The sequence below is a fragment of the Poecilia latipinna genome, unplaced genomic scaffold, assembly GCF_001443285.1.
Source record: "Poecilia latipinna isolate Pla-1442-1.1 unplaced genomic scaffold, P_latipinna-1.0 Scaffold129, whole genome shotgun sequence".
Taxonomy (NCBI): Eukaryota; Metazoa; Chordata; class Actinopteri; order Cyprinodontiformes; family Poeciliidae; genus Poecilia; species Poecilia latipinna.
Genome location: NW_015112745.1, coordinates 369,868 through 392,003, shown reverse-complemented (window position 1 = coordinate 392,003; position 22,136 = coordinate 369,868). Strand labels below are relative to the sequence as shown.

Sequence of the window (22,136 nt, the reverse complement as noted above, 5' to 3'; positions counted from 1 at the left end):
CACCTCAGCTATGAATTTCAGCGTCTCTGTAATGCAGGTGACGGCCTATATATTTTCCAAATCTCTATAAGACTTCTTCTAAAAGAGGCAGAAGGACTAGAAACAGAAAATAATGAACAGCTGCAGATTCTGTCCATTTGCCTAGAACTGCCATATGTGCAGCTGAAGATGGATGTGAAGTTGGAGCATGCTGTAATTACCTCACCAAGTCTGCTACAAACCCTGTGTATTCTCCCCCGTTGTGTTCCTCTTTTTCTACCAACATTTCAATAATTTAATTTTCCTTCTTTCAGTTCAACACCCCTTTTATTCCTTCACTTCCATTCTTACGCTTACATTGCATTAAATCATACACTAGTAAAGTTGTGTGCAGCAGTTAAATGAATTACATGCACTCTAGATGGCCTGGTATATTATACTGTTCAAATATACAGCACTACCATTCAAACCTTCCAGCTGCAGTATATCTTGTGTGATGGGAGCATAACTGTGGAGTATTAACAGCACCAAATCTACCTCAGAGAAATCAGGTGATAAACCTGAGGCCAGGTCGTGTAAACAGGTATATTGGAATTTCATGCTCCTAGTGTCTTCCTGGAACAAATCAAAATCAAATCAAATCAATGTTTATTTGTATAGCACATTTCAGCAGCAGGGCATTTCAAGGTGCTTTACATAATTAAAGAAAAAAAGAACAGCATGTGACATTGAATAAACAGTAAGAAAGAGATCACATATTAACAGATTGACATAATGTCTCTGTCCTCAGGAAACTGTGGACATGTGGGCATGCTCGAGTTGGGGGTTTTCTTCTTGTCGTGGTATATCATTGCTTCGGATTAACATTGTGGTGAGTTATGTTTGAAAAAAGGACAAATTAGAAATATACAAAAAGTCACAGAAGAATGACATTTAAAAGGGTAACATTTTGTTCTTTCCAGGCACACAGTGGCAATTTATAGCAAAATCAAGCAATAATGTTACCTTCAGTTGTTATAAAAATGCTGTATATCTCAAACGTAACTTTAAAATAAAATTGGCTTTGGATTTTCACCTTGAAATTGGCCTGTCTTTTTGAGAAGCTCCTGCTCTTTCCAACACTCTGTCTTCAGCTAATGAGCCGAAGACAGACAAGCCAATGAGGGAATAATAGTATAGCATGATATAAGGCTAAAAATATTAAATTATACTTAATTCTCCTGCTTTTTGATACCAAATAGGTTCGGCAAGTTTAATTTGAAACTTTGCAGTTTTCTCTTTTCTATACCCCTACAGAACAAGGACACCATTAAAAAAGGAAAAAAATAATGCCTCCAATTTTGAATATCAAAACTCTGAAAGCTGTAGGCCAGCTGAGGGTGAAAGAACAGTTCAAGTGGCATAATAGAGAACAATAAGCTCTTCCAGAGAAGATGGGGGCTAGGCTATTAGGGCTTTGTAATGAGACAGACATTATATTCTACTCTGAAATTCACAAAGACAATATACGGCAATAGATGATAATAGAGTTTAACATCAGTAGAAATCATGGAATCCTTAAGAGTTATGCTCATTTCAAGAATCTGAAAAATCACTGGCTTGTCTACGTTAAAAAGTGTTTTAAAGGTGAATTGCATTGTTTTTTGTTTTCTGAGAGAAAACTTCAGTCTAATCTTTCCCTATCAATAACAAGTGTGTTTCTAAAGAAATATTTTATTTTAAAATCTTTTTTTTCTTCCTTTTACCTATCTTATGGATTTCCTTACAATCTAAAAAGACCAACAATTACAATAAAATGGGAGCGGAATAATGTTAGTACTCTAGTCATTCGTTTGCGTCAAGGCCAGACATTTTCCTTTTTGGCTACTGATGAGCAAAAACACTGAGAGACAGGGAAAGGGTCAATGCATAACCAAGACAATCCTTTACGCATTATGGGCCACCAATTTGGCACACTTTGCAGTGTGTATGAATGGTAGAGCCGTCACTGAGTGTGGCTGATGGATTGCATTCAATGACTGCACACTGCAATGGGAGATTCTACAGAGATTTCCTGTTCCTCCAACCACAGAGATACTGGAACACTGCACTCTCACAGCGTAATTGGATTCTTATCAAACAACAGCTACGTCATTCTAGAGCACAAGAAAAAGGGCTATGGATCTTTCTATCAAAAATACGCTCACTCAGACCCTGACATTCAGGTCTGCTTCGCTGTGTATCTGATTCTAAATCCAAGTAGTGAGTGTAACAAAATATTTTTTGTTACAATTTTGTAATTTTTTTTTTTCTGTAAAACTCATCCATTCAGTTTGAGTTTGCTTTTACTGTGAACTTGAGTCATAGGTTTTAGACTACTAGTATAAAGGTTTACACATGCAGTAATCACATTGCTGTTTCTTGGTTTTGTTGCAGGGTTGCAAGTACTAAATGTACATCCGCTGTGTGTCACTGACTGAACTGCAGTCAAGCATTTGATTCATTTAATAATCTTGTTCTCATTGCCCACATAGATAACAGTTGTGAAAATCCATTAACAGTTACAATTGTATGCCTGGTAATAAATAAATAAATATATCTTTAAAAATGATTGTAAGTTTGTAAGAATCAATGTTTGACATAAGAGTTGGGAGACTTCAAGTACAAAAGGAAAAGAAAAAAAAAAACATTCGGCTGATTTGTGCACAGAATTGCTGTACAGAGATTGCATGTCATTTGTTGCTTGGCTCAAAAAATGATGGTGTTTGGTCTTTAGTCAGACTTCCAGAAGATATTTTTCTCGTAAAAAAAAACAAAACATTTTTGATAGAATGCAACAGGGATTTGATGGAAATGGCAGACATGTTTGTCTCATCTGTTAAACTGTCTGCCTCTTTTTCTTTGTCAGCTTCAATGAATAGAGATGCTGTTCCTTTTCAAAGCAGACACCAAGAAGCACGTTGTTTCTGCCAAACAGCTGTCTTTAGCATGGTTAGCGAACAAACTCTCCAGAAAATGTTGCACTTATTGACTGACATAAATACAGAAGTGCACAATTGCTCCTTGAAAATTTGCCCAGAGGTTTTCTCTATAACCTTTAACATTGTGTTCCTGATGGGACAGGATCAGAACTAATGTTCTGTGACGAAAAAGTTGCTGAGCACTGATATATTTGCTCTTCATCGTTCCTCATTAACTTGGTCAGTTTACAGTCCTGAACGAGTAACATACATCTCATGTAGAACATCAAAATACAAATAGTGTTGATCCAACACAGTCTGCAATCATGATCAAATGACTAAAGAGAAGGATGTAATATTTCTGTTATGATATAAAAGAGCAACACTTCCTATTACATGTAAAGATTACATTTGGTATTATTCTACTGGTGAATCAAACTAGTTGTGTTAATTTTTTTCATCAGAATTTCAGCAGATTCTCATAAATTGATGGAGCAACTAAGTTTTAAATGTGTTAGCAGAACTGTAACGAATTACTAACATTGGACAAATTGAAACAATTACAAAACCTATAAACTGGTACCTCTTGAAAATTGAGGCAGCACTTCTGCTCTTAATGGGGTAAAAAACAAACAGGAGCAATCCACTCTTATACCTTTTGGGGCTGTGAGGGGTAAAGGCAGCTATCTGTCTCCAGCACTCAACGGGAGGCAGTTAGGACTGACAATCATGCACACACACAGTCACACCAAAGGAAAATTTAGAGAGACCAGTCAACCTAACAGTCGTGTTTTTTGGACTGTGGGATGAAGCCTTTCAGAGAACCTGCACTCTGAAAGGCACTTACAGTGACCAAAGGTACAAAATTATTTCTCTGAAATTAAATATAAAATATTAGTTGGTATCAAAAAACAAACTGTTGGCCTACTGAAAAGCATATTGATATACTGCAAAGTATATATGCTACATATTTGAGTTTTCTATAGCATTAATTTTATTCTGTTTTATAATTGTGTATATGTATTAATCAATTTTGTTTTGTAACCAGGTTGCTGTGTACTGCAGACTTCTGCCCAGGTCCCCCTTGAAAATGAGATCTAGATCTCAATGGGGTTTACCTGGTTAAATAAAGGAATAAAAAATAAAAAAATAAATAAATAAATAATAATAATAATAATAATAATAATAATAATAATAATAATAATAATAATAATAATAATAATAATAATTAATAATTACTGAATCAGTATGACAGAATTAAGTGAGCTTCTGGTGACTCTGGCTTCTGTAGCTTTCTACCCCTCCTTCACAATCTGGGACCTTTATTTCCAAAAAAAAATGCAGGCTTTACTTTCCCTTAAAAGAATACTTTAGACCACTGAGCAACAGTGCTATCCTTTTTATCTTCAGCGCAGGCAATATGCTTCCAACAATGCCTCTGATTCAGGAGTAGCTTAACATTAGGAATGCAACAGTTGTGGCCCATTTGCTGAATTAATCTGTGTGCAGCGGCTCCTGAACCACTGACTCCAGCTGCAGTACATTCATGAGTGGGTTCTTTAGCTAGCTGAACCTGGTTAAAAGAGTTAATACAAACACAACAATTTCAAAACTAGAATAAATACCAGCTGTCAGTTGTAGAAGTTACAATGAATTTTTGTTTTGTTTGTTTGTTTTTATATCAACCAATACTCTGCCCAGGCCTGTTAACCTATGGGCACTAACAAAACAATAATCAGGAGGGACAAGTTCAGAGAAGGCTCACCCACATTCAGTCAAGTTACAAAGAAATAATTTAGGATAAAAGTCTTGTTTGAGAAAGATATAGCATTATCAGAGCCACTCTTGTCAATACTTTACTTCTCTTCAGCTGAGATGTGACTTAGCAGGAGTTGATTATTTTATGACTTCTCCACCGCTGTAAAGACAAGACAACCAATACAAAAGCAGCTGTTTGGGCAGATGTGGTAGCTGTTGAATCCATGGGTAGACAGGGTCCAAGGAGTGCTAAGAAATATACCATTTGCAGCTTTGGCCAAGTTGAGAGACTAATCAGTGAAAGACAGCTTCCATATGTGCAGCAAGAAGGTTTTTGAACTTTATCAATACATGGCTCCATAATGTCCGCAGATCCTGTTCCACTCCTTCAGGGAATAATCTGATGTCACTCATGTCACAGACATCAGGACCAATCTGAGGTGCTCTTTAGCAATTAACTGGATCACAGACCAAGAGAATAGCAACTACAAGCAACACACACTAGGGCTATCTTCTGCATAGTCTATCAATTGTACCAGAACATGACCCTTACTCTTACTCTAGTTCAGAACACTACTTCTGAATATCAATGTTTAATATCTCCATCAATGAATATGATTAGCTACTGCCCTACTGAATAGCCAGCATATGTAGTAATGCTGTTCAGTGGTTTGTCCTCTGGGTGTGAATGACTGAACAACTCTCCATCATGGTCGTAACCAATACTGGATTCAAAATACTTTTTCTGTAGGCCATATTTAGAATTTCCCAACAACATAAGTTTTGTTTCATTCATTATCCCGGTAATAAACATGCCAAGACTGTTTGTACTTGAATTGCTGAACGTTTCTCTCATGTTATTTATTGAAATCTTTCTGTACTCGATATTAAAACACCACTGAAGACGAGTTAGGACACATAGGTAAATAAGTAGACCATAAATAAATAAAGTTCGACCATGAGGCACAACTGAGGGCAGTAAGAGGTTAAAAGCGGGGAGTCGACTGGTGGTGTTTGTCCAGACACTGATAGGTCACCGCTCAGTGGTCTGCTGTGTGCGCCTCTCATCCGTGAAGTAACGGCTCCCGCCTCCTCTAAGATGCACTGATTTCACTTTGGTGTTTTTCGCTCGGTCAAACGAAGCTCCAGACCTCACCGGATCTATTTTTCATCTGCCATCATGGATGGAAGCAGTTCTTGAACTTATTCCCTGGATCTGCCCATTTTGGATCCGTGTGGACGACTAAGTTTGTGGAAGTTTGTGGCGACGACAGGCAAAACAAAACACCATTAAAGGTAAAATGATCCTGTTTCTAAGCTGTGACAGTGGTTTTCTGATGTTGGCCGCTCAGTTGAGAAATGAAACGCCGCTTATTTCGCGTTTGTAAAACAAATCTCAGATTTGCGCGGACCGATTTGAGTTGCTGTCGATACATAAAAAAACAGATTAAACTTTGTCTCACTGTCATTTACGATGCTGAAGATGTTCTAAAGCTCCAATGGACTTTTCTAAATATTCCAACTCGCAGACTTGCCACGATTCGCAGTGAGTTGCGGGCTGTAATTTCCTGCATCGCTGAGAGCGGCTGTGTTGCACTTGTCCAGTTCCTCCTGCTGTCTGCTGCTTCAGACGTATGGAAGGCCACTGTGTGTCAGCCTTTGTCTTAATGTAGTGCAAACACGTCTGTTAATGATTGAGTAGCACCTACGTTGGATCAGCAGCTCTTAGATAAGCATGATCACCATCATTTATGAGCAATTTCTTCTAATTTGTGCTCACATTCTGACCATTTAGCAACTTCTTCATGGGAGAACCTTTCTGCTTTTCTTGATACGATGTGTTTGGTTGTTTTCTTTTTTGCTACATAAGTTGTGTTACACATGGAGACATTTCTTGCAACTTTGCTGGGGTCTTTCAATGGTCTCTTCTGTTCTTCTGCTGTCTTTTTGCTACTTGTGTCTCTCTTCTGTCTTTGAGCCACTGTTCCATGCACCTTTTCAGTAATTTTTTTTTTGTAATTAACATGCATCCTTGATGTCTAGACATTTGATTTTTGCGTTTGTTCATGTGCTAAAGGGAAATTTTGATTGTGATTGAGATTCCGTTTTCTGAAGGGAAATTATTAGAAGCTGCTGATGGAAATGGGAACCTTGGTATGTTCAGTGCCTCACTAGGTTAGATAGAAACACTGTCTGCAGTGAGCAAAGACATGGTGTGTCTTGATTGTTTTTGCAATGCTAGATGGGATTGATGTGTCTACACCAAATTCTACTCAGTCTTGGACTTCTAGAATAGTGGTTCTTAAACTATTTCATAACAAGTGCCACCTCAATAAATATCCAGTTTTCCATCACCAACGAGTTGCAGTTGGACTCAGACTGTTTTTTAGTTTTGTTCATTTATTTGTCTTTCAAAGCAGTGAGATAATGGGGTCATCTATTCTATTCTATGTATTCCAGTTTTATGCTGATGCTGAGAAACATCAGTTTTGTTTTCCTCCTTTTCCTTCACCTTAATAAACAGATTTTTTATGTATCACAATTAAAATCATTAATGGTTTCATTGATCACTGTAGTACTTTTTGAGACAGAGTATATAACTCTTAATCTAGTTATCAAATGTCAATTATGCTGCCTGACAGAATTTGGCAAAATTGTGCACACTCTGATACATTTAGAAATGGACCTTGGCCACCTGTCCCATTATTTGTTTTTCTTTAGGAATTCTGCTTTTGCGGAGGAAAATCGTAATAGAAATGTCATTGAGATTTTATTGTAAAAAAAATATTGTGGGATGTTTTAACCCACTCATTGTTTTAACCCACTGGTTTTTCTGTGGTCGCCATACTCTCTTGTTGTGGTGTTGCTAACATGCACAGTTTTACAAGTTATGCGGCTGGATGGATGTACGTTTACATACTTTTGTTTTTCGCATACAGTAAACTTTCCGCTTTGGTAAAGTCGTAAGATAGAACTGTGTAACTTTGGTACAAATGCGTATGGACCAACATACTGTACACAGCGCTGAAAAATTGCTGCGCGATAGTGAGAATGGGGATAAAAATAGATTTGGATACATAAACATGTTGTGGACAGTGGAAATGTTGTGTAAACAACACTGACAGGCAACAATCCTTGGTTGGTTGGACGTAGAATGTGGTGCTGCATCTTCTTGAGAGGACACATCTGCTGTGCAGTGCACATGCAGGACAGCATGTGAGAAAGGAAATCTTCAGGGCGCTTGCAGCTGAATATGCAGTTTATTCCCATGTGGTTCAGCGAGCTCAGTTCAGTGTCTGTGAGTTTGAGCATGTATATTTCAGTTTCCATACATTGAACAATGGACATGTTCAAATTAAAGAGGACTTGTCTCCCCAACCTGGAAGCCTTTTGTTAATAACAAGTTAACAGCCAGGTGAAATGTTATTGCTGCTTATGGCAGTCATTTTAAAACTTTTCAACAACTCACTTGCTTAATGTACAAACCATTTTTGGGAAAATAAAACAAAAGAGGTGTTAGTATTTCAGTCATGTTATCATTTTTTTGTTTTACCGTACTCTAACCTTGAAATGTAATATAGTCTTAAAAACGGCATTCTGCTCAATGAGAACAACATGTTCTAGCGGGATCTGTGAATATGCTGAGTTGCTGGCGCCCGGCTCTTTCTGAATGAAGTTGCTTTGAATGCAGCTCACAGTCGCATGTCTCCTACTTTTCCGACAGTCCCTCTTCTCCTAAAGTGGTTTGTCGTTGTTAGGCCTGGGAAAAATGTTTCCTAGCCCCACAGGAAATGAATTTAGTTGAGATGGAGAATTGACATGTGTTTATCTTTATTCTGGTGATTTTACATAACATACGGATAACTGGCAAGAACACGCAATGATGTTTTATTATTATATGTGCATATGTGTGTATTGCTTTGGGTTATTTCAAATGTAAAGGAGACAGACAAAAAAGACAGGGAGAAAGGAAAGAACAGGGAGAAAGGTGGGGCTTTTAACTTTAAAAGGAGAAGAGGAAGATGAGAATAGAAGAGAAGAGAAAGCATAGTTGTATGTTAGGGTTTCTGATTAGTGTTTAGGTCAGCAGAGAAGGCCTTGCAGGCCATGATGGCCCACCTCTGCCTTCTAGACTAGATTAATGTGTGTGTCTCCTAAAGAGACTGTCTGTCTTTATCAACTGGGAAAACCTCATGTGCACATTCGGGCAAATGACATTTCATTTGTCAGCTATGATACTAAAACTGGGTCCAGACTTGGATCCCAAACAGCCATTCCACCCAGACATCCTTGACTGTTAGACAGACAGCTGCTGCCTGTTCACCCGCCTTAGAGATGACCCAGGGCAGTCTTGGAGACAAGAGCTAAAACCCCTTAGGAGAGAGAAAGAAAAGATACTGGGCTGCTACCCTCCAAGACTAGATAAAACCTGCAAGATCAGAGCTGATGTTTTCATGTGTATGAGATGGGAATAGATTATTTGGAACTGGATTAAAGCACATGTGAGGGAGATAGAAATTTAAACCCTTTGTCTCATTTTTTTGGACAAGATAGCAATCAGAAGTGAAGATATTTTCATTGTATTTTTATATAAAAGTATTGTTTTTTTTCAAAAATCATTTGAACATTCTCTCATTATTTAAGACTCATTTGATGCTTGTCAGTAGATTATAGTTTGAATGTTCTGTGTTGATTGAATAGGTTTTTTTTAATTCTGTTTCTAATCAATAACTGTGTGTAGACTTGTATTAGTTGATTGTTAAGTTTAGGCTCTGATTTTGTTGGTAGCTCATTATGATTCTCGGGATGTCTTCTTACCTCTGATTGAAAATAAGTCACAGTGCTTAGAGTCAGATTTGACTCCTGGTCTTTCTTTTCTGCCTTTTTAAATTTTTTTGTGGCATTAGTAACCTTTATTTGCAGTAGTCTAACAAGAAACAGGCAGAGAGAAAAGTGGGGGAAGACATGCAACTGAACCCAGGTCAGGTCATTGTTGAACATTATAATTTTTCTAAACCCACTTACTTGGTAAAATAAAAAATAAAAAAATGAGACGGCTTCATTAAGATCTAATATGCATCTGTGCTTTGGGGTTCCCACTCTATGCCCAAAGAGACCTGGGTTTTCTGAGTGTAAAAATAATTTAGTGATTGATAGACTAAATGGGAAAGGAAATAATTAATGTCACATTCATAAATGAATGGATAATTTACTTATGAATTACACAGTAGCATTATTTAATAGAATGCTAACATATCCTTCAGTAATTCAACAGGACTGAATTCAAATGTTTTGATTTGCAGCTTGGAAATCCCTAAGAACTGTAGCTTTGACTTCTAATGTTTCATTCTGCAGTGGTGTGACTGATTTTTGCCGGCTCACTTACTATCACTAAATAGCTAACATAATGATTCTTTTTAAACAAACCACACTCTTTGATGTTGGTGGCATGAATTTGTCTACATTTGTCTCTGGACTCTGAACCCTTTTGTGATCGCTTTTTCTTGACACTTTATAGTACACAGTAGAGCTGTGCCTGTTTCCATAGTGTAACAAAGCTATTTTTAGGACTCAGTGTTTCTGAATAAGAGATGAAAGCCTGGGTTTTGATCACTTCTGCTAGTCTCTAAAGAGAACAGGGACTAAACCCATTTTCCATGATGATAGCTGTGGGACATAGGATTGTTTGCCAGCTTCTGTTAAGAAGCATGCAGTTTGGCTATGAAAGGCAAATAAATGCCTTAACATTGTGAGAATGCCTCAGAGGATACGTTCAACACGCTTTTTCATCCTAGTAGCTATTAGTACAACTTTTGTGTGAATATTCAATAGCTTAAAACAAAACGATAATCCTGCCTCTTAATTTAAATTCATGAAGGTCATTTATAAAGCATTATAAAGTTTAATTTGTGGAATAAAATAATGGAGGATTTGAACTCCAACGAGATTGGTCTTTTTTCCATGCAGTCATATGCAGAGCTCCTCTTTTTCCTTTTTTTTTTTTTTTTTTTTTTTTCATTTTACAGTAATTCAGAGTCCAGTACTACTGTACTGGACACTGGTTGGATTTATGCTGATTAGCACATTAAAAAAATTATGAAGACCTGAAACATTTAGCATTTTTGTCAGGGTGTAATGTCACTCCTTTTTTCTAAGTGTTACGTTAACACTCCCTTTCTTTCAGTCAGATTCAGGCTTATGAAGGATTGCAACATTGGATGGTTGGTGTTACAGTTTATAATGGAAACATAGATGTTTAATAAGGAAGACAAACTGTAGTAAAAAAAAAAACCATAGGCATGACTGTAATATAATGCTATAATTAACTGATATGAGTGACCAAAGTCATTTAAAATTTTGTTTGGGTAGCCAGATTAAAGTTGTTTTTTTTCCCCCCCAGTTATTAATAATGCTTTTTTTTTTGCCTTTTAATTACATGGACAAATTTATATTTTCCCAAAAAATGTTGCAGATATCTCACCTTGTCTAATTCTCGTCAACTCAGTCCTGTGTATTGTTTGTCTCGTGAGCTTCGTTGATCTACTGTTGCACAATTTTATACTAGTATATTAAAATATATGTGCGACAAAGAATAAAATGGCAGTGAAAGGACAAATGTCAAATCTTGTAATCCCATAACCATATACCGTACTTGTCATCAGTTTATGTTAGCATCCTTTTCTTCAGTTGTTTGAATTGTGGACAAATTTTCTTCATGCCATGGTGAGCTAATGAGTAGCATTGCCAGAGGTAAAGAAATGTGTGTAATAATTAAGAGATCAATGTTTGGTTTCAATGCATCTATTATTGTATAACATGTAACGGTTATTAGAACAAAAAACAATCAAGAATATTTTGCCTCATCAACATTTTCCAGTTGCACTTCAGATCTACAGTGTACTGCCTCAGTTGATCCTCAGAATCATAATAGACAGGAAAAATTATATCTAATGACATAAACGTGTCTGTAATTCAGGCGTGGTAAACCATTGTGAATTTCCCTCCATGTCCTTTATGCTGTGTTATTGGCTTCCTTGTTCAGAATTCATTTGACTAATCTGTGCTGCATATTTTTATCCTAAGAGTTTGTTAATCAGCATCAGCATTCCTCCGTAATCTGTCCGCAGTCTTTGACATTCTGCTGACAGGGACATGGTGCTAAGAATAGAGATACAGCGAACAATAGGGGTGAACTTTGATTGTCAGTAATGATGCGTGAAAGACAAGCAATCACATGGTTGTTCTATTCTGTGTACAAGTCATTACGGAGATGGAAAACTGTGCTCTCTGTCTCAGCTGTAACAGCAGAGTCCCTCTGTGGTAGGTCCATCTGTTGACTCCCCTAATGAACGCATGACAAAGTACACCCTACAAAAGATGTCCAGATGTTTTGGGCCTTCCCGTTGCGTCCTCTCTGATTTTTATTTTTTAAATCATTGGAGTTTGAAGGTGTATCAACATATTTACCATCCTGTATCAATACCACATATCAGTGGTATCGATATGTTGGCAATATAGTATATATAGTATCGCCAACATATAGTTGTTTTTGGTAAAATACTAATATGGCACAGGAAAAAGAAACTCTGGTTGGGCAAAACTTTTGTTCTAGATATTTAACTGTAAATTGCGTTTCAATCATCCATCTACTGTGTTTTTAGGCCTTCCAGCTGTAAAGACAGCTGACACAAGTGATGCTTGATCTCTACTGAGTGTGCGACTTTAATAATTAAAATTGATCAACCTAAAGCAAAATAAAAGGGAAAGCTCAATGCCAAATCTGTTAACATCAAACAGACACTGATTTTCAAAAAATTATCTAGACTTTTTAATATAACAGACAGTTGCAAGCAATACTATAACAGAGAAACATCATAAATGTGATCTAGAACAAAAAAAAAAACATCTTAAAGATTACAAGGGTCATTTATAAATAATGCGTATCTGTGAAATGTTTATCCCGAAGTGTGCATGTGAGTTTATTACCAAATGGCAGGTGCGGCATGTAACTGAGATAATGAAGTTACATGCAGTGCAAATCTATGCATATAGATCTTCAGGACAAACTCTGCTGATGTTTCTGATCCAAGTGTTACGTTGTTTGTGATTATAACTTAGAATCCTGTTAAACCTCCCAACAGCTGACAGGACATTTTGGCAGAGTAATAATAACTGTATTAAACTGCAAAAATTTCCTGTCACCAGCGAGTTTTACCATGCAAAAAAATGGTGGCTCACCTTTTCTCACTAGAGAAAAGGTGAGAAAAGGTCTATTCTAGATTGTCTATTCACTAATCTAATGAATACACTAGGGGCAGTAATGAGCTGTGAGTAGGATACGCTACTAGAAAGAATACTCTCTAAACAAAGTCACAGTTTTGCCCTTGTGCTAAAAAAAAATAAAACAACTGCTCACTCTGCTCTTGGATTAAGCCCAGCAGTGACAGAGCTTGACCCGATGTGCTAATGTTGAAACGTGTCAAACTGTAACAGGAAACGTTGTCTTTTCATGATTAATCCATGATGTTCCACACTCCAAGTCTTTGTGTCTGTGTGCAACGAGGCTGGACTTCACACTGCATAGAATGACAGCTGGTATTTAATGACACCAGTTCCTCCTCTAGCATTCTGCTGTTTGTCCTTCAACAGCATGTGATATTTTAATATGACAGGTTACATCAACTTAATTATTATTTGTAAGAAAAAAAAAACATAATTTGTTTTATCTACTTGACCATTTTGGACTAAAAGCATTGAAAATTAATTCTTTCAGCCCGAAATTGTCTCATAGTGTATGAGTGGCCAGATCTGGTGGCGGCAATTTGCCAGAATAATCAGAAAATATAAGAGAAGTACTCCCCTGCCTTGCTTTGCCATGCAACTTCTGTCATTCAACAGGCCCGGTTAAGTGAAACCTCATCAGTGCAGACAGAGCATTTGTATATGGTAATATTATTAGAGCATTGCTGCAAGTTGGCATAGCAGTTACCTGAAATTTGAAACTGTGCTGGATATGTGTAGTATATGAAATGTGTGTAGTGTGTGCAATCTTGAAGTTATGCCACTGAACTTTTTTTGATATATTCCTGAAGAATTGGACAAAAAATAGCCTTAGATATACATAATTGTATGTATGCTACAGTATATGATATTTGAATAAGCGATGCTGGAATATGACTTACTTGAAGTTGTATATCTTTCTGCGAGGGCAGTATTTAGATCTATATATTTTTCCTTTGAAAAAATACAGTCATATTCATAAAATTAGAATATGGGTTTCTATTGGGGACTGTTTGACAGATTAGATGTACAGGTTCAAAAATAAAAACCTTTACGCAGGTATTCAACTTATTTTTCATTAGAGCCACATTTGTGGAGTAAGAAAGTTTTTTTATTGCTCTAATGTGGTATTCTAATCTTAAAGGTTGCGTTTTCTTTAATTCTAAGCAAGAAATATTCCTAAATAAAAGCAACAGAAATAAAGCTTTAAAACATCAGTGTTTGTGTAGTTTCTACAATATGTTTTATTTGTGAGCTGAGTTACTGAAATACATAAACTTCTCATTAATATTCAAATTTATTGAATATGTCTCTATATGTTTTTATATTACTGTATTTACTCACAAATATAATAAAACTTTACATTTCAACAGAAATTACTATAATTTTTCAGTAATTTCTGTATTTCATACCTTCCTTTTTTACTAGCGTTACTCCTTCCTTGTCTATATTTTGTATCTTGTCAAGTAAATAATTTACATGGTGCATCTTCAATAATATCTGTATCGTTTCAGTTCTTTGGAAGTTCCTTTTCTAAAAGGATAAATCATCTTCCGTTATACAGAACCCAGACTAATGTAAAATCAGCTATTTTGGAATATTTGCACCAGAGTGCTCATAAGGATGAGAGAGTAAATAGATAAAAAAAGAGAAAGCGGCTCTCTACTCGCCTTTTGAAGTGCACCTCGGTGAGAGCCATGCAGTTTTTTCTTATGCATTCATTTATCTTTGGCGAGATGTCGCAGTAAAACCTTTTTCGGCACAAAGTAGTTTTTTTAGATGTGAAGCTTGCAGCCTTTCTGATAGTCCACCACAATGGTCCACCTGTGCTTTCTGGCACTTTTTATTCCCACGTCACAAACATCGTCCTCTAAGCTCTAAGTTGTTTTGCCACGGCTTTCCTACCAGTCAGAGTGTATGAGGATACTAATTTCTCATGGTAACAAATTTTGTTGGATCATAAGAAGTTATTGTGATAAACAATAACATTGTCATTTTAAGACCATATTGAGCCAATATAATAGTAATGGCATGATAATGCAAGTGCACCCTCTCTAAGATCAATAAACTAATTTCTAAAACAAAATTTAACACTGAAACTGGAAGACATTTTAAATATTCAAAATAAATAAACAAATCGAAAAGAAATAAAATAGATTCTGAAGTCCCTGTATAGAAACTTGCCCTTCAAAATATATTAATCATTAGGCTCATATAAGGGAAACAGGCAGTACTACCAGTGAGGACTTTTGTGGGAAATAAAAGTGTAAACTTAATACTGTGTGATGGGTGTCAAATGTTTGCAGCATCTCTTTTGCGCTTAAGCAAGCTACTCTGTTTTTGTGTTCACCATTTTGCACTGGCCTTTTTATATTTTGTTTTGTTGATTAAACACCCTGGAAATTGGTGACTGTCATTAAAACAGAAACAGGCCATTGTTTGTAGCTCCCCCCCCTCCCCAAGCTGGGGAAACCTGCATCGGATAATTAGGCTTTACGTGCAGACACGGGTTTGTTGCATTGCTGTGTTTATTGCCACTGTTTTACAGTAAATTCAACATATGGTCTGCACCGATTACTTGATTCACCACAGTTCACTAAGTTGGAATTCAAAGTGCTCCCAGACTGCAGCTGTCGGCTTTTAAACCAGCGTTTCTCTGGCTTGCTTCTCTTCATGCTACACTCTGATGACTGTGGTACGAGACCACGCACCTGACAAGTTGGCTCAACACATTGGGAGCTATAAACAACAGCGACAGGCCAAAGTTTTCAACATGTATCCAATTTTTAAGGAAACGATAAGCTGAGGAATCAGTCGATGCCCCTCCATCTTGCAGTCCATCACTGAAGGAAGTGTTGTCCATCACTGATATTTTAGTGGGAGTCTTTCTTTTCTTTTTTTTTCTTTTTTTTGGTTTTATTGGCTGTGGTGGTGACCTTTAGGTGAGAGTTGTTATACAAGAAAGTAGAGCATGAGAGAGAAAGAGAAAGAGAAAGACATACAGGAAATGTCAAATTTTTTTTTCTCCTTAGCCAAGGAAAGACACTCCTAACATTGTTTCTGGTTGAGTGAGTTGATAGAAGAAGTGTATCATTGGTAAACCATGTGCAGGATCTGTGCATAGTGGCTCTTGATGCACAGACTCCAGAATTGGTCCTATCCTTATAAAGCTCCCCCAAATTACTAATTATTGATAGGATGTTGCATGGCACTGCTGTCATGGCTGCAGTTATCCCTGTGGATAAGGCACCTTTTTTCCCCCAAAACCTTTTCCTTTTACTCATTTTCTATAAATATACAATAACATCTTCACAAAATTTTCATTTTCTGAGACACTGAATTTGGGAGTTTTATCATGTACAAGCCAAATTAATCTAATTATTTGAAATAAAGGTTTGAATTATTTTATTCTATATCTAATAAAATAAAGTATATTTATTTCATTTTCTGAAATTAGTGACAAAAAGAATTCATAACATTAAATGTTTCAACTGTATGAATACATCAATTTCAGATTTTGCAGGCATTTGTGCTGATTAGTCTCACACAGTTATTTTTTTTTATTTTCACAGAGCTTTGCTACCTTTAAGACCCTGTACAACCCTGCATAAAGGAGTAAGAATGGGTTTGAAATTTGTGCACAATTAGAGCCATTACTGAAGCAGGAGCCATTGTCATTCTTTTCTTTTAACAGTTATTGGACAAGCAACAGCAGTATTTTTGATTGATACAGTCTCTAAATTTCAGTAATTTAAGTCTTTGCATGTGAAGCAGCCATGAATCATTTGGGAAAAAAATGTAATTTAATCGGAAACATGTTCTGTTTCTTTAGATTTGCCAAAGAATGGCAATGAACCATTTTTGTTCTGTGTAGCAATTTAAGGAATATTTAAAGCAAAACGATTTCTTAAATAGTGGATTATCTATCAGTAGTATTTGACAATTTAGATAGACAAAGGTAAACTAAGCCAAAGTAAAACCTGACTCAAAAACCATAAATCATCTCTGCCTCTCCTAACAAATGCAGTCAACTTGCTGATAGGACTGGAAGAGTGTTTTGGTTTCCCTTGATTTTCCATTATCACATAAACCAGTTACCTCCTGCCGTATATCTAATATGCAGTGGTCCGTCAGCAGGTATCCCTAGTTTGTTTGTGCATTCTTACAGAAAGTTTAAAGGTCTTGTATAGACTTAACACTATCTTAGGAAAGTCCTAATAGGAATTAAGGGTGTCAGAAGAATGGATAAACTTAGGCTGGTGCATGGTGGTGGGTGTGCATTGTATATTTTGAAGATTGGCTTGTTTACTGTGGCTTGTTATCTTGGTTTCTGCTTGTGTCTGTGTGTGTTTCTGTACATAATGTTCTGTCCCACTATCTATCTGTGTGGCAGTTTGTGTATGGGATGTGTGTGAGAGGCTTGTTTAACTCTATCACCCTGAGCCTTACCTGTGCCTTGCAGCCCCATCACCTCCCTCTAGCCCGTAGGCGGTAACTTGGTGGAAACAGCAATGAGCTGGAGCCCAGGACGGACCTCAACAACCAGAACAAGCACAAGTGAGACCAACTGTGTTTTTCTCTGCCTCAGGGATGCCAGAATAAGAACCAAGTGAGGACAATATCCAAATCCGAACCACAGCATCAATATTCAAGGGCTGACATCTGGTGCCTCTGCCTTTAACATAAAAAGCAGCTAAGGTACCTACTCCAGCTCCTTGGTTAGTAGCATAGCCAGTGTTTTGTAACTTGGCCTGTCAGTCTCTGGGGAGGACCAGCAAAGGAGTTGTGTTACACTCTCTGACAGGCCTTATGCATGTTTCATCTGCTGCTCTCAGAACAGAAGCCCCTTTTGTTATCTAATCTAGCCCTCTTCTTCCCAGCCTGAGTGAATGAGTTTATTGCAACAACACTGTTCTTCACAGACTGTCAGCCAGACGCCAAACTGATGCATATTGAGCAGCTAAGGAGCACGAAGAGAACTTTGTCTGGTCTAACATATTTGGACCTGCTTTATAACCGCTGAATAGCACTCAAAATGGACTTAAGAATATAAAAGGCTATGTGAGGACTTAAAAAAAACTGGCTTGTGCTTGATCTGTCAAGGACTAAACTAAAACTTCAAGCTACAGAACTAGAGAATCCAAGTCTCTTAAAGGAACTTTGTTTGGGGCTGATTGGACTTTGTCAGACTTGGAGCAATGGGTGACACTCTGAGACCTCCTTCGCTCCAGGTGAGTGTCCCAAAAGATGCCCCGGCTTATTCTGATGGAGGGAACAATGCGATATCAGATGGTTCTGTGCGATCCAGCTCCTCGACCCCGACCCTTCGACGCAAGCGCTTCAAGATGCGACGCATGAGGAATGTGCCAAGCGAGAGGGAGAACACAAGAGCACAGCTCACCAGCATTCAGCTCACAGCCAGATCCCGGTCCAGCTCCAAGGAATATCTGCAATTGCCTTCCATTGAGATCACACCATCCAGTGATGAAGATGCCCCATCTTCCTGGTCAAGTTGTTCCACCCCCAGTGCGTCTCCACGACGCAGGCGCTTTCTATTGAGAAGGTGGCTGAAGGTCAGAGAGAAGAAGGAGCAAGGCAGTGAAAGCAGGTTGGTATGGGCCCACTGTCTTCTTCACATTTCCTCTTCTCCCTTCATCTATCCTAGCACCTTTATTTTGTTCTTGCACTCAACCTCTGCTAATGTTAAAATAGTACTATAATTAAGAGAGTTGTTTTGCTGACATGGGACCACTGATCAATCAGTTTAAGTAGTATAATCAATGTATTGCAGTCTGAAAGTTCTAAGCTGGTGTATCCTTGAGTTCGCTTGTTGCTGCACGTTTACCTTTGTGGTTTTCTGCTCTGCGGTTTCCTGTCAGAACAGAAAATCTGCATCTCTCAGGTGCAGAGATTTCTAGCTACCTTTTTATATATATTTCATAGATAAATACTCATGAATCCCATTTGTCAAAGGTCACATTGTAGGTTCAGATCACATTCATAATAAACCTGTTAATTGCAAAGGTCTTTAAGAGGTCCAGAGTCACCTGAATGTAGACCTCTGGGCTTAGGTTAACCCTTTCGACAGATTGCAGCCCTGGTGATATTTCACACAGCAGGTAATGTTTGTTGAAATAGGAGGGTCAAGGAGATACTAGTGATTCATTCAGTTGCTTGAGATAAAAAAGGTTGGTCTGACAACACTATAGAAAGATTAACAAAATCAATAGGTTCCTTCCTGTATGGTTGATCTCTCTGTGATTTACCCCAGTCTGAGATTAGTAATGGTGCCTTTTGAGTAAAGGTCATATCACTTGAATGTCCCCTCTGAAAGTTAAAGTGTTTAAAATGGTAAAAGTTATAATGTCAGCATGTCAATGTGTTCCTCTTAGACCTTCTAATGAGCCATCATTTGATCCAGATGTGTTAAACCACGAAGAAAACTAAAATATGCAGGATGCCGGCCCCCGAGGACCGACTTTGGACATCGCTCCAGTAAACATTAAAATAATTCCTTTAAAATCAAGAATGTGCATGGTTAAGGCCATGCTGAAGTTATGACTGGTTTTAGAAGGTATTTAAAGTCAGTACATTTTGGAGTTTAAATAATAAAGGGAGTTTAATGTGTAGGAAAGCACACTGAGGACAGATTAATAATTGTAAATGTTGAAGTGCTTGATTTATAACTCCAGGAAAATTTGCAGTACCCTAGTGGTAAAATAATTGAATTCCCTTATAATTGTTCACACGTTATTTTGTGAAACCTGTGGCGTAATAGTCTTGTTAATAAACAAATATGACAGACCTTTCAGTTAACTCGACCCTGGAGATTTTGTGAAGGGTGCAAAACAGATTAGCATTGTCTGCATTTTTTTGGTTTTTTTTCCTTACACGAATCCCAATCTAAGTAACACATTCTCCATGTAGAATTCATTGCTATTTATCTCTTTTCACAGTATTGCACCATTTACTTCCATAAATTAAACACAGTGTTCCCTGCATGGTGCAGATAATTTGTGCCCTGTAGGTTTAAAGGATTGCTCATCTGAGTGCAGTGAAAGCCTGTAGACATTGTGGATTCTACTGTTATACAGCCTGATAAGACAATAGCTATTTTAAGAAAGCGATGAAGTAGTTTTCACTCTGCTTCACGCTCTTCTGCCATATCCAAGCAGTCCAATATTTCAGACTTACAAACTTCCACAAAGCCAGAAAAAAACCCATTAGTTTGGACATGTTACTGGGATTCAGTCTTAGGAATTTCTAACCATCTCAAAGCAGCAGGAGGAAGATAATGATGCCAATTTGCCAACATGCATGCTTGTTATGAAGGACTTCTGTGAAGTCAACGACACAACACAAGTGATCATCCCAAATCATCCCAGATCTGCCTCCTGCAGTTGTAATGAGTGCTATATGATAGTGATCAGGCATCTAGTAGCTGTAAAACCTAAATTAAAATAATTGCTTATGTTGGTCTTTCTTTGAGCCGGGAAGAAAACATTGTTGAATTGATTCTCATCTTCCTCTTATCCGGGGGAAATCCCAAGTCATTCCCTGACCGGCCGACAAACATAGTCCCTCCAGCATGTATTTAGGTACGGTTTAATTCCACTGAAGTTCAGGGTTCACAGACGACTCCATGACAAAGGCTCACAAGACAGACGTTCACAGCACCGTAATTGACGTATGGCCTCGGTTGCTTAGTCTGCATCCTGCTTCTGGACTGATATCCTGCTCTAGCCTGCATGCATGTCAACTTTACTTTCAAAAGAGGATTTCTTTAATAACATTGATAGACACTGCTTCTTAATTTCTATACCATGGCTTTCAATAGTACAAACCTTATGTCTTGTAAACATGAGAAACATGTCGGCGACCAATGGGTGCTGAAAGAAATAAGGGAGGGTGGAAGGCTAATCAACTCTGCGTGTACACTCAGAGGAATCTCAACTCACACTGATTTTGACACTTTATTAAAGGGGACTTTAAACCATTAAAGTGTTTTGAAACCACATGTCTGTGGTTTCAAAACTGCAACTTATTTCACTTGTGCTATATTGATAGCAGTAAGTGATTCTTGCCTAATGTGTAAAAGTTTCTGTGCACATCGGAGCAGAACCCAACTGTTTATAATACAGGAAGTAGAGGAGAATTGGAAATGTGTAATTATGTAGAGACAAATAACATGCTGTTGCATAAATAATTGTAGTTTTTAGGGGGCCATCTTGTCCTGGGCACAGATAAAGCTGTCAGCTTACCTGAATATGCATAACAGTTCTGAAAAAATGCATTCTCTTGTATTACTTTTTATTTCTGTATCTTCTGTATAATCTATCTTGCTTATCAACAAAAAGTTTTAACTTTTGCCTGACAGTGTCATATAGCCCCATCTAGTGCCATCACTGAATATGTGCATGGGCAGGAGCAAAACCTGAGTGTTGCTATAAATAGTGTTACTGTCAGAGCCTGTGTATGTTTGACAGACAATTAGTTAGAAATGTTGACAGATGACATGATGTTTGACACATCAGGCTGAATAATAGCAGTAGGATAAACCCAAAGTAAACCCAATTAAACTCAACCAAGTTAAAACGGTGAAGATTCAACTTTAAACTTTGTGAAATACACACTCCAGATTCTGTTTATTTTGGTTTTCATTTTCATGCAGTTTTATTTCTGAGGTACAGCAGCTGTATTATTTTTTACCTGACATCACATCTTGTTATTTTTCTACACATTGCAGCAGCCAGCAAAGCAGTCAGCAGAGCAGCCTGCAAAGCAGCCATGAAGATGACAGCACTCGCTTCTTGACACCACAGATCCGAGAGGAGAGGTGTGTGTGTGTGTGTGTGTGTGTGTGTGTGTGTGTGCGTGTGTGTGCCTGTGTGTGCGTGTGTGTGTTTCTTGTATGTTTGTCTCTGCAAAAACCTCCACTCCCCCTTGCCAAACAAAGCCCAAAATCAACTTTTTGAGAAATCAAGGAAATACGTGTATTAAAAATATATATTCATATATTTTTGCAATTAAAAGTATATAAAAAGTATACATTTCAAATAAAACAAAAAATGTCTTATTTTTTTCTTTATTTTTATTTAATGTTTTTTCTGTGAAAAGAAAATAAATCTTCTGAAACAAAATTAAATTCACATAGCATTTCATCAATTGAAATTATTTTCA

At 37.4% G+C, this 22,136-nt stretch overlaps 1 protein-coding gene across 7 annotated transcripts in view; it reads left to right on the top strand.

The window, feature by feature from the left end:
* Positions 1–22,136, top strand: part of gramd1bb (GRAM domain containing 1Bb) — a 121,602-nt gene that overhangs the window by 17,134 nt on the left and 82,332 nt on the right. For all 7 annotated transcript variants that reach the window (XM_015028593.1, XM_015028592.1, XM_015028591.1 and 4 more), the window contains exons 2-3: positions 17,419–18,564; positions 21,703–21,792. In XM_015028593.1, the coding sequence (XP_014884079.1) occupies positions 18,155–18,564; positions 21,703–21,792 (500 nt within the window). In that variant the 5' untranslated portion in view covers positions 17,419–18,154. The remainder of the gene's footprint in view (positions 1–17,418; positions 18,565–21,702; positions 21,793–22,136) is intronic.